The sequence below is a fragment of the Moschus berezovskii genome, chromosome 5 (assembly GCF_049115385.1).
Source record: "Moschus berezovskii isolate FMDL1 chromosome 5, NW_MosBer_1.0, whole genome shotgun sequence".
Classification (NCBI taxonomy): Eukaryota; Metazoa; Chordata; class Mammalia; order Artiodactyla; family Moschidae; genus Moschus; species Moschus berezovskii.
Window position 1 is genome coordinate 93,038,233 of NC_142464.1, and position 13,472 is coordinate 93,051,704.

Consider the following 13,472-nt stretch of genomic DNA (forward strand, 5'->3'; position numbering starts at 1 on the left):
AAAAGCATCAATTCTTCGGCGATCAGCTTTCTTTATAGTCCAACACTCACATCCATACACGACCACTGGAAAGACCATAGCCTTGACTAGACAGACTTTTGTTGGCAAAGTAATGCTTCTGCTTTTTAATATGCTGTCTAGGTTGGTCAGAACTTTCCTTCCAAGAAGTAAGCGTCTTTTAATTTCATGGCTGCAGTCACCACCAGCAGTGATTTCAGAGCCCCCAAAATAAAATCTCTCACTGTTTCCACTGGTTCACCATTTATTTGCCATAAAGTGATGGGACTGGATGCCATGATCTTAGTTTTCTGACTGTAGGGCTTTAAGCCAACTTTTAACCTTGGAATCTGTCAATAACATCTAATACAAAATGGAGTACTAACCTGGTATTTATCTAAGAAGGAGAGATCTGTGGTTTCATTTAAAGGAACAGAAGATGATGTGACATGAACATATGGATTTAATTCTGCAATATGTTGAAGTACAGCTTCAGCCCTAAAAAAACAAAACACATACACACAAAAAAGAAAAAAGACTTTTATTACTCTTTTGTTCATTAAACACATTCAATTTTTCAAATCTGGACATTTGAAATGTCTTTGAAGATATCAGAGAAACATAAATGTTACAAAATTTCAATGGGAATTTTAAACTGGAGAGGAAGAAAAGAAGCTAAGACTTATTTTTACTATACAATCTTAAGATGGAGCACACTGTCATATTCCAGAGTAAGTCACACAATCTCAAAATGTACATACCCTTATAGGCCAGTGCTCCTTCAGTCTCTTAATGATTGAGCAATAATAAAGACCTACTTTAACAATCTCAAAGAAATTCATTCCTAAGTAGCAATGTGACAATATTACAATTTTGACAAACATAAATATTTACATGTCAGTACTTATTTGTCTATAGTAGAGTGAATTTATGGTGATGAGTTAAATAGCTAAGACTGAATTGGTATTCTAGATTTAGAAAATGTTCTAAGTAACTGCAACATTAGAAAAAAAATCCTATGATAACACATCAAGATATCTATCTTTACCTGTTTCTTATGTTCTAAGTAACTGCAACATTAGAAAAAAATCCTATGATAACACATCAAAATATCTATCTTTACCTGTTTCTTATATTAACAACATCATCTTCACAGAGAAAGAAGTTGGTTCCTAGATCCCATGCTTGGCATTTTTCTGTATCATGAATTGTAAGTGCCTTCAAAAAGGAGAAAAATATCTGTTAAATTCAGGAGTAAATCAAGGATACACGCTATCTCCAATATTATTTACACTGGGTTGGAGCTATTAGCCTGTGTAATTAGACAACAGAAAGCAATTAAAATCCAGTTAGATCCATTCGTAGATAATATGACTATAGACATCTGGAAATCCAGAAAAGATCATGGAAAAACTATTTTATTATTATTATTTCTTTTATAAACACAACATTTTTTTTAATAACAGTAGATTATTTTTTGGCCAAGATCAATGTTATATTATCTTGAATATACCTTCATTATTCAACTGTGAAATGAGCTATGATAAATCTTAAAAGCAGGGTTTTGATTACTTAAAATAGTAAAACTGTAATTCCAAGTTACAAAGACATTTATATAACCATATTCTTTAGCTATTAATAGCTGTGTACTAATGACATTAAGAATTATCAATACTTTCCACTTATGACATTTATCAATAACAATTCTCAATTAATTAAGTCAATAATAATTAACATGATGGTCATACTGTAATTCCATATAAACTTACTATATGTTTGCTGTGGGTGTGTATGTATGTATTTTACAGACAGTACTGAACCCTAGTTGACTTTAAAAAATGAATACATTAGGCACATTACCACCATGCACTTACATTATTATGGCACCTTTATATTATGAGAAAAGCTACTTTAAAAAATAGTAAGAGAATTTAAGTTTAGGAAAGTAGCATGTCATATAAATCAACATACATACAAAATTTTAAAATTTCACATAAACAAACTTTTCCAAATGGTCATGTTTAAAATAAGAAAGATACTAACTGGAAGACATATTTTTTAACTTAATTATTTTTTAATTAAAAATAATTACTTATTTTTTAACTTACTTATTTTTAAAATTTTAACTTTTATTTTTTAACTTATTATTTAAAAATAATTTTTAACTTACATTATAAGTCACAAATATGGACACAGGGTATACGGAAATAGAAATATTTAAGCATGTTCAACCTTGCTCAAGAATGAAATACCATTTCTCATTCATCAGCATGGCATAAATCTAAAAGTTTGACAATATGCTCTATTGGTGGGAGTGAAGTAAATCAGGCATTATTAGTGGGCATGTGAAGTAGCACAAAACCTCAATGAAAAAAATCTGGCAATCTTTAGCATAATGACAAGAGCATTTCTCCTTTGATATAGCAATCCCACTTTTAAGAATCTATCACAAAGACACACTGGGAAAAAATACAAAGATACACACACACACACACGAGCAGTAGCTGTAGCACCATTTGTAATAGCAAAAGACTGAAAATAATCAAAATGTCTACCAGTGAAGAACTGTGTATAATTATGTATGATACACCTACACAATGTATATCTATACAGTTATTAAAAAATAATGAAAAAAAATCACTATGGAGTAAAACCAGGATATGCTGATAAGTGGTTAAAAAAAGCTAGGTAGAAGTATGGCACTTTATCTAAGAAAGGCAGGTGAGGATAAATGTGCAAACACACATGTACAGATTTGCATGTCTACGTGCATGAATTTGCTTATATTTAAAAAGAGATTAAAAGAAGGTGACCTAATACACAAAGGACAAAATAGGGTAGAGAGAAGATAGACTTACCTGAACTACTTTGCTTTATAAATTTGACTTAGCATTATTTCTCATACAACAGTAAACTAAATCAAACTAAAAAAGCAATCCCTAAAAATCCCAAGAAAGATGAATAAATGGACGAAACTATTTGAATTTGTTGCATAACTACACAAAAGAATTATTTAACATGACTTAAGAAAGCAATTAATTTGTCAAACCCAGATGGGATATTAAGGATTAAAAAAAAACAACACACCTTAAACTGTTTTCAATAATCATATTGATATTAATAATGCTGGAATTGTTATTCTATATCATAGACAAGTAGAATATAATATGAAAGTGAAAGTCTCTCAGTCGTGTCCCACTCTTTGCAACCCCATGGACTATGCAACCCATGGAATTCTCTAGGCCAGAATACTGGAGTGGATAGCCTTTCCCTTCTCCAGGGGATCTTTCCAACCCTGGGATCGAACCCAGGTCAGCCGCATTGCAGATGGATTCTTTACCAGCTGAGCCACAAGAGAAGCCCAGAATATAATATAGGGTAAAGCAAATAAGTAATCAAGTTCATGTCATTAAGACTCAAATCGTTATGGAACAGAAGAGACAGAAATATAAAAATATGGAGGTGCACGTGATAAATGATGATTTTTTAACCAGTAAATTGCAAGGAAGAAAAAAAAAAATCAGGGAAGGGAGATCTACTGATTAAAATAAACCAAGTTCAGTATATGGGCTTCACCTGGATGCAGATTAGAACAAATCAAATAAAAGAAAGGAAAATATGAACTCTAACTAGATACTTGATGGTTATGGTAGGCAGTCTTTTATGATAGCCCCAGTGATTCATACCTCTTGATATTCAGGCCTTTGTGCTATCTCATCTCCTAAGTGACTTGCTTTTAATGGCTATAGCATAGGTGATGGAATGTCACTTCTGAGATTAGGTTACAAAAGACCCAGCACATTCCCCTCCTTATCTTTTGCTTGCTTACTCTGATGAAACAAGCTGCCATACTGTGAGCTACCCTATGGCGAGGGCCACATGGTAAGGAACTGAGGGTGACCTCCATCAATAGCCAGCAAGGAACTGAGGTGGGAATGTGAACTGGCACATCCTTGCCACTGAATCCTGCCAATAACTACATGAGCGAGCTTGGGAAGCAGACCCTTTCCCCAGCCTCAAGATGACTGCAGGCCCTGGCAATATGTTGACTGGAGCTTTGTGAGAGATGCTCAACCAGAGGAATTAGCAAAGTTACATCCAATTCCTGACCCAAAAAGAAAGTGATATAAATGCTGTAGTTCAAATTGCTAAGTTTTGTTTGAAGATAACAATGATATTTAAAAAATTGTTAACATTTTTAGGTGTGAAAGTGATATTGTGGTTGTTTTCAAAAAACACCCTTATATTTTAGAGCTATATACTAAAATAATTTAAGAACAACATAACAGGTTTTCTGAGATTTATATCAAAATAACTGTGCAGTTAGGGGGCAGTGGGGAATGAGATACAAACAAATTTCTCTATGAGCTGATAACTGCACATACGAGATGTGTACATGGGGTTTGCTAAAACTATTCTCTTTTTTTTAGTATAATTTTGAAATTTTCTATAATAAAAAGTATTATTAAAAAAGGAAAATAGAGAATTAAGACAATTTTTCTACTAAATGAAGAAGCAATAATTAAGCCGAAGTGTAAATAATATCATCACTACCGATGAGGGAAGAAAAAGAAGAGTTCATAACAAGCAATTCTTCTCGCGAAGGACATTTACCCACTTACCTTAATCCCTGCAAGGACAAGATTCTTTGCTATAAAGGGGGAAAAAAAAGGAATAGCTTAATATTAGGATTTGCATATTAGATGTCTTCATGGAGTCTGTTCATATCTCTGCCTGAGTAATTTTAACTGTTTTACTACTCAAAAAAATATGAGTTTCTTAGAAAATACAGATGAACAAAAAGGAATAAAAATAAATTTGATTTCCATAATCAAACCACACTGAGATAATCACTCTTAAAATTTCAGTGTATACGTCCAGACATGCTGTTATGAATATGTGTGTGCTCTCTACCATAATGAATTAATGGATACAGAGAAAGATCATTAACAGCTGTTAACACCACCAAAAGAGAGTCATAACTGTTTTCTCATGGAAGAACGTGAAACAGTCTTGCCAAAAATAAATAATACAAAAAACTGAATCTGATCAAGATTTTGTATCTAACTTCCTTTACAGAAAATAATACAAGGGAAATGAATTAAATTCTTTAAATTATGTTGCTCAAAAGCATCATATAAAATTATGAATAAAAATACTGCTTACCAATTTCCAAACCAAGACCACCCATACCACTTAAGAAAACATGAGACTTGGCCATCTTCTGCATTGCTGTGTCTCCAAGAACATACCTCTGTCGACTACATGTAAAACACAACAAAAACAAATTATTTCACCAAAATTGTATATCCTTTTACACTTATTTGCAAACTAACACCCTGGCGGCTGGATTTTGCCAACAGACTTCTTTTGCATCACTTGCACAGTACTTCAGTTCAGTTCAGTCGCTCAGTCGTGTCCGACTCTCCGTGACCCCATGAATCACAGCACCAGGCCTCCCTGTCCATCACCAACTCCCGGAGTTCACTCAAACTCATGTCCATAGAGTCAGTGATGCCATCCAGCCATCCAGCCATCTCATTCTCTGTCGTTCCCTTCTCCTCCCGCCCCCAACCTTTCCCAGCATCAGAGGCTTTTCCAGTGAGTCAACTCGTCGCATGAGGTGGCCAAAGTATTGCAGTGTTCCTCAATGAACTGTCAAATACATGACATATTTTGAAAAATTAGATTTGGCACCATAATCCATATTCCCTCATGGCTACAGAGTTGAGTAGGAGCTGCCCTATTCAGTGAGGGAGGACTATGTGCTCTAGACTTGTCAAAGTTCCCATCCTTCTTCTCTCATTTATCACTTCTGTGGCCACTACAAGCATCTGAGTTTGTCACTTCAACTTGAAGGATTTATCAGGCAAAAAATTGTTTTCCTTCTTGGAATTTAAGATGACTTAAAGTTGATCATTTTTCAAACATTTTTTTAAAAATACAAAAGCTGACAAATTATATAAAGGACTTTATTAATAATAGTCATCCATCCTAATAGCCACAAGCTAATGCTGCTATTTAGTCACTAAGTTATGTTTGACTCTTTGCAACCCTTTGGACTGTAGCCTTCCAGGCTCCTCTGCTCATGGTATTTTTCAGGCAAGAATACTGGAGTGGGTTTCCATTTCCTTTTCCAGGGGATCTTCCTGACCCAGGGACTGAACCCATCTCTCCAGTATTAGCAAGCAGATTCTTTATCAATGAGCCACCTGGGAAGCCCCTAGTATCAAAATGGGAATCTCAAAAAATACACATTGGCAATTAAAAAAAGCCAGATATAGTAATAAAGTAAGAGTTTACTTCAAAGAACACTGATAAACGATGTTATACTAGTTTCTGAAGACAGGAGCATGCCAATGGATTCTTACCAGAATCATTCTGAATGATGAGTTCAGTATAAATAAATAATTCCAGAACCCCTTGGGTCACACACACACACATACACACACACACATGCTGGTTTAAGGTATGCTCGTTTAATATCTATATTCAGCTATATATATTCAATATAAATACCTGAAAAGGGATCACCTGTCTAGTAAGAAGAAACTTTATAAACACAAGCTATTATTATTATTATTTCCATCCTGATTCCCTAAAATAAATAATGAAATCTACTAGACTTTTCTTTTTAAAAATTTATTTCATTGAAGTATAGTTAATTTACAATGTTAGTTTCCGCTATACAGCAAAGTGATTCAGTTATATATTCTTTTCCATTATGCTTTATTACAGGATACTGAATATAGCTGCCTGTGCTCTACAGTATGAACTTGTGGTTTAACCATTCTGTATATAATAGTTTGCATCTGCTAATCCCAAACTTCCAGTCCATCCCTTCATCATGGCAATCATAGTCTGTTCTCTATTAGACTTCTAAAATTGGTATTCACCATTTTCGCTTCAGAGATAAAACTGATTCATTTATTTATGAAACATTTATTGAACATCTACACAGTATATATGGAAAAGTATATTATAGTCTTACAACCCTTATTTCTGTACCCCTAAACAATATATTTGTGAAAGTGCTGCACTCAATATGCCAGCAAATTTGGAAAACTCAGCAGTGGCCACAGCACTGGAAAAGGTCAGTCTTCATTCCAATCCCAAAGAAAGGCAATGCCAAAGAATGCTCAAACTACTGCACAATTGCGTTCATCTCACACGCTAGTAAAGTCATGCTCGGAATTCTCCAAGCCAGGCTTCAGCAATATGTGAACTGTGAACTTCCAGATGTTTAGGCGGGTTTTAGAAAAGGCAGAGGAACCAGAGATCAAATTGCCAACATCCGCTAGATCATGGAGAAAGCAAGAGAGTTCCAGAAAAACATCTATTTCTGCTTCATTGACTATGCCAAAGCCTTTGACTGTGTGGATCACAACAAACTGTGGAAAATTCTTCAATAGATGGGAATACGAGACCACCTGACCTGCCTCCTGAGAAATCGGTATGCAGGTCAAGAAGCAACAGTTAGAACTGAACATGGAACAACAGACTGGTTCCAAATCAAGAAAGGAGTACGCCAAGGATGTATATTGTTACCCTGCTTATTTAACTTATATGCAGAGTACATCACGAAAAACACTGGGCTGGATGAAGCACAAGCTGGAATCAAGACTGCCAGGAGAAATATCAATAACCTCAGATATGCAGATGATACCACCCTTATGGCAGAAAGTGAAGAACTAGAGACTCTTGATGAAAGTGAAAGAGGAGAGTGAAAAAGATGGCTTAAAACTCAACATTCAGAAAACTAAGATCAGGGCATCTGGTCCCATCACTCATGGCAAACAGATGGGAAAACAATGGAAACAGTGACAGACTACTTTTTTGGGCTGCGAAATCACTGCAGATGGTGACTGCAGCCATGAAATTAAAACTTGGAAGAAAGCTATGACCAACACAGACAGCAAATTGAAAAGCAGACATTACTTTGCCAACAAAGGTCCATCTAGTCAAAGATATGGTTTTTCCAGTAGTCATGTAGTGAGTGAGAGTTCAACTATAAAGAGAGCTGAGTGCCAAAGAATTGATGCTTTTGAACTGTGGTGCTGGAGAAGACTCTTGAGAGTCTCTTGGATAGCAAGGAGATCCAACCAGTCATCCTAAAGGAAATCAGTCCTGAGTGTTCATTGGAAGGACTGATGCTGAAGATGAAACTCTAATACTTTGCCCACCTGATGTGAAGAACTGACTCAATGGAAAAGACCCTGATTCTGGGAAAGATTGAAGGCAGGAGGCAAAGGGAAGGACAGAGGATGTGATGGTTGGATGCCATCGCCGCCTCAATGTATTAAGTTTGAGTAAGCTCCGGAAGTTGGTGATGGACAGGGAAGTGCTGCAGTCCTGCTGCTAAGTCACTTCAGTCGTGTCTGACTCTGTGCGACCCCATAGACGGAAGCCCACCAGGCTCCCCTGTCCCTGGGATTCTCCAGGCAAGAACACTGGAGTGGGCTGCCATTTCCTTCTCCAATGTGTGAAAGTGAAAAGTGAAAGTGAAGTCGCTCAGTCGTGTCTGACCCTTAGCAACCCCACGGACTGCAGCCTACCAGGTTCCTCCATCCATGGGATTTTCTAGGCAAGAGAACTGGAGTGGCTTGCCATTGCCTTCTCCGTGCTGCAGTCCATGGGGTTGCAAAGAGTCAGATAGAACTGAGCGACTGAACTGAACTGAATGTGCTAAAAAAAGTTAACAGAGCAGGCCTGATTATCAGCCTGCTTTTGGGGCTAGCCCCAGGCTGCTGCCTGTGAACTTGGCTTTTGAAATGTTTTCTATATCAATAATTCTACTTCTCTTTTTCCTTGAGTTTCTTGAAATAAAACCTCCTTTAACTTTTAGATATTCTTTTCTAAAATACACATGTAAAACTTTAAATGATTTTAAAAAGCATCCCAAATTTTGATCCTAGTACTTTAAATGATTATTCTTAATTTTAGTTATGATTCTGTTTTTGACTTATGGATTCACCTGAAGTATATTTTTACATTTCTAATTTTATGAGGAATTTTACAATTATTTTTTGTGTTGACTTCTAGCTTGAATACACTGTGAATAGACATCACAATCTACATAATTTCACACTTTAATATTTCAGAATTTCTTTGGTCAGTTTTACAAATGTTCCATTCTTGAAAGGAATGTGTACTCTACAGTTGTTAACATACAACATTCCTTACATGTGCATCAGAGTAATCTTAATAATCATGTTGATGAAATCTATACTTGTTCAGACTTTGTTCGCCTGTTTTCTTGACTAGTAAAAGTAACATTTAAAAAATGCCCCACTATGATTGCAAATTTATCTATTCTCCTTACGTATCAGTACCTGAACATGCTAACATGTGAGAATAACAGCTAACACTCAGCATTTATTATGCACCACAATTTTATTTGTATTAACTCATTAATTCTCACAAAACTACAAAAATTCTATGATTATTCCCATTTTTACAGAGGAAAACCTAAGCACAGAGAAATTAAGCAACTGATAAATAGTGGAAGCAAGATTCAGCCCAGGCAATCTGGCCCTAGCATCCATATTCTTAACCACTATGCTACACTGAATGTAGATTAAGAAAGGCAAGTCATTCTACAAGTCTTACAGGGAGGGGAAAAAAATCAGTTCCTGGCCTAACTCTTCCATAACCCAATTCCCAAGCCCTAAGAACAGTCACCCTCAATTCTTTCGGTTATTTCTTCTAATATTTACACCCTATATTTCTCAATAAACATGTTTGTACTTTATTTATTTTTCAGTTTTAAGTATTATCTATCAACTTCCAACTAAAAAAGATGGCATGAATTTCAATTTTTGAATTCAAATCCAGTCAAATCATTTTCCTGCTTTAAAAACTCTGGTTGGTTTTGTATTTCCCTTATGATAAAGTTGAGACTCCATTAATCACAAAGCTGTTCACAATCTAGTCTCTGTTCAGCTCTCCAGCCTCATTTTTCACCACTCTACCATCACACTCTATGTTCCAGGTGTACTAAAGGCTTTCAGTTCTCCAAACATGGTATAGTCTCTTTGGCTACTAAGACACTTTTCTAGAATATTCCTCTTCCCCAATATTTTATGCCTGAATAACTCCTTGTCCTCAGATCTCAAACTGCATGTTACTTTTCCCATGATGCTTACCCTGATGTCCCTAAGTTTCTTAAGACAGTGTTGGATTATCTTTCTGTGAATCATAACACTACACATTCAATTTATTATAACAATTATCACAGTGTATTTTCACTATTTATTTGCCTATTTTTCCTAGGAGATTGTAGATTCCTTAAGACAGAGCCTGCTTTATTTGCTACTGCATCTCCAGTGACTAACAGGGCCTGGTACATAACAGACACACAAAACTTATTTGCTAAAATTAATGAAAGAAATGAACTGGCAATAAGAACAACACTCGACATTCAGAAAACAAAGATCATGGCATCTGGTCCCATCACTTCATGGGAAATAGATGGGGAAACAGTGGAAACAATGTCAGACTTTATTTTTGGGGGCTCCAAAATCACTGCAGATGCTGACTGCAGCCAGGAAATTAAAAGACGTTTACTCCTTGGAAGGAAAGTTATGACCAACCTAGATAGCATATTAAAAAGCAGAGACATTACTTTGCCAACCAAGGTATGTCTAGTCAAGGCTATGGTTTTTCCGGTGGTCATGTATGGATGTGAGAGTTGGACTGTGAAGAAAGCTGATCGCCGAAGAATTGATGCTTTTGAACTGTGGTGTTGGAGAAGACTCCTGAGAGTCCCTTGGACTGCAAGGAGATCCAACCAGTCCATTCTAAAGGAGATCAATCCTGGGTGTTCATTGGAAGGACTGATGCTGAAGCTGAAACTCCAATACTTTGGCCACCTCATGCAACGAGTTGACTCACTGGAAAAGACTCTGATGCTGGGAGGGATTGGGGGCGGGAGAAGATGGGGACGACAGAGAATGAGACAGCTGGATGGCATCACCAACTCGATGGACATGAGTATGAGTGAACTCCAGGAGTTGGTGATGGACAGAGAGGCCTGGCATGCTGTGATTCATGGGGTCGCAAAGAGTCGGTCACGACTGAGCGACTGAACTGAAGCAGAGGGGATGAATTCTTTTTTTGTGTTCACAGTCACAAGAATTGCATTTAAAAAATATGTTTTTTACATTTGTCTTCATAAATTATTTTTAATATTCTTAGGCAAATAATGAATAGCCAAGACATAAACATGGTTACAAATAACACAGAACATCCAGACAAAGGAAAAGAATTAAAATATATGAGCTAAGGTTGTCCAAAGGATCATAAAATCTCAAATTCTCAACAGGTAACTAAATTACCTGCCTTTTTAATGTTTGACTACCAAGGGGAAGGATACTAAGTGCGTGCCTACTCCGTGTTAGTTAATGTCAGGTACTCTGCAGTTGACACTTAAATCCTATGAGGTGGGATTTAAAGAGCTGAGAGTGTAACTTCAAGCCCACCATTGTTATACTAGAGCTGACGGTATTAAGCGGACATGTATATATCAGTAACTGTATGAGGAAAGAAAGAAATTTCCAAGGCTATCTACTCGACTTTAGGACAGCCCTATTTATTAAAGATTCTCCCTTTTACAAAGGTACTATATCTCCCTGTAGTTTTTACCACTAGTCCTAATTTTACCTCCTTGGGGTCAGAGGGAACTTGTCTAATCCCTCTTCAATGTGACAGCCCTCCAAACATTTGAAGATGGTATTCAGGTTCCAGAGTCTTCTTTCGCCAGGCTAAACATCTCCTGTTCCTTAAACAATTCTAAACATGACATCATTTTGAGTCCCCATCAACACGCTAATCACTTTCTTTTGGATGTACTTTAGTTACCCTCAGGCATTCATAGATTTATGATTATCTCTATCAGTGGAGGCCATGGGAAGTGTCACAAATGAGGTTTATCCAAGTTGAAATCTGAAGACTTGAGTTAAAAATTAATCAAAGAAGGAAAAGCATTCTATGCTAGGAAAAAGAAAAGCATGAAAAAGAATGACAGATAAGAGATACATGGTATATACATAAAACTTCTACTTCTGGCCTTAGTAAAATAAGGGGAACAGATTTATCCTCTTCCTGACTTAAAGAACTGAAAAATGGACAATATGAAACAATTCGGACACTGGACAATAGGCAACTCAGGACAATAATCTCAGAGAAGAAAAACAACTGAGGTGAGCTTTATCCTAGCCATTGCCCAGAGTTTCCAGAAGGTAGAGCAGGAAGGGAAACTTGCAAAGAGCTTGGTGGTCTTCTCACACTGAAGAGAACAGGGTGTGAATTCAAGGCTAGAATTTGTGAGCAGATGCACAGAGAGAATACCAGACAGGCTGTTCTCGATTCTTCCGCCAAGTTAGGGGAGGAAACAACCTCTAGCTAGGGAAAGAACCAGATGAAAAGTCCAAGTGAAACAATCACTGTTTAAACAGGGCCAAAACAGTTTGTGTTCCTCTTCAGCCAAATGGAAAACCTTTTAATACAGAGAGTGCTGGATAAAATAGAAAAGAGTATTACAACAGTACTGGGAGGGAAGTAGCCTCAAAATTGAGTCTTCTCTGGTCTTACCTAGCAAAGATTAAAAGTAAGCCTTGAAAAAAATAAACCTGTTTTCAAGTAATTTAACTGTATCCCTGAAAAAGCTCAAGAATATTTAAAAGAATTCAAGATAATTCAGCACCCAAGGTAAAATTCATAATGTCTAACATACACTTAAAAAAAATTAGATATGCAAAAAAGCAGGAAATACAACTCTAGATAGAAAAATCAATAGAAGAGACTTAGAAATGACATATGATAGAATGTGTGGATAAAGACTAAAACAGTTAAAAATATAATTCGTATGCTCAAGAAGCAGCAAAACTTCCAGAGGTGAAAACTATAAAATGTAAGATGAAAAACACTTGGAATTAACAACAGATTCAACACTGCAGAAGTGAACCTGAAGACACAGCAACAGACTTTACAAAATGAAAAACAGAAATGAAAAAAAACAAAACAAAACTGGGGGATAAAAAGCCCCCCAAACCAAAAAAGCTTAAGTGAGCTGTGGGATAACTTCACTTGGTCTACGTGAAACTGAGGTCCCTGAAAGAGACTGGAGAAAAGGGGAGAGAAAAATATACCTGAAGAACTAAGCAGTTAAAATTTTTCTAGGAGTAGAATAAACTCACAGACCATGATGCAAACAAAGAACAAAACATAAAAAGAAAACTACACTAAGGGACATCGTAATTGTTTAAAACCAGGGATGAAGAGAAAATATTAAAAATCATCAGAGAAAACAGATCATGCAATTTACAGAGGAAAGGTAAGAACAATTGACTTTCTCCCAGGAAGAGTACAAACTGGATGATAACGGCACATTTTTAAAACATTGAAAGGAAGACACTGTCAACCTAAATTTCTATACTCAATTCCAAAAAAAGGAAGTAAAGACTTCATCAGACATA

The 13,472-nt window shown here is 36.1% G+C and overlaps 1 protein-coding gene across 1 annotated transcript in view; it reads right to left on the bottom strand.

The window, feature by feature from the left end:
• The window catches only part of UBA6 (ubiquitin like modifier activating enzyme 6), a 90,926-nt gene that overhangs the window by 59,887 nt on the left and 17,567 nt on the right, over positions 1 to 13,472 (bottom strand). The window contains exons 3-6 of the mRNA XM_055434028.2: positions 5,164 to 5,258; positions 4,620 to 4,648; positions 1,121 to 1,215; positions 384 to 495 (exon numbers count right to left, since the gene is read on the bottom strand). Of these exons, the coding sequence (XP_055290003.2) occupies positions 384 to 495; positions 1,121 to 1,215; positions 4,620 to 4,648; positions 5,164 to 5,258 (331 nt within the window). The remainder of the gene's footprint in view (positions 1 to 383; positions 496 to 1,120; positions 1,216 to 4,619; positions 4,649 to 5,163; positions 5,259 to 13,472) is intronic.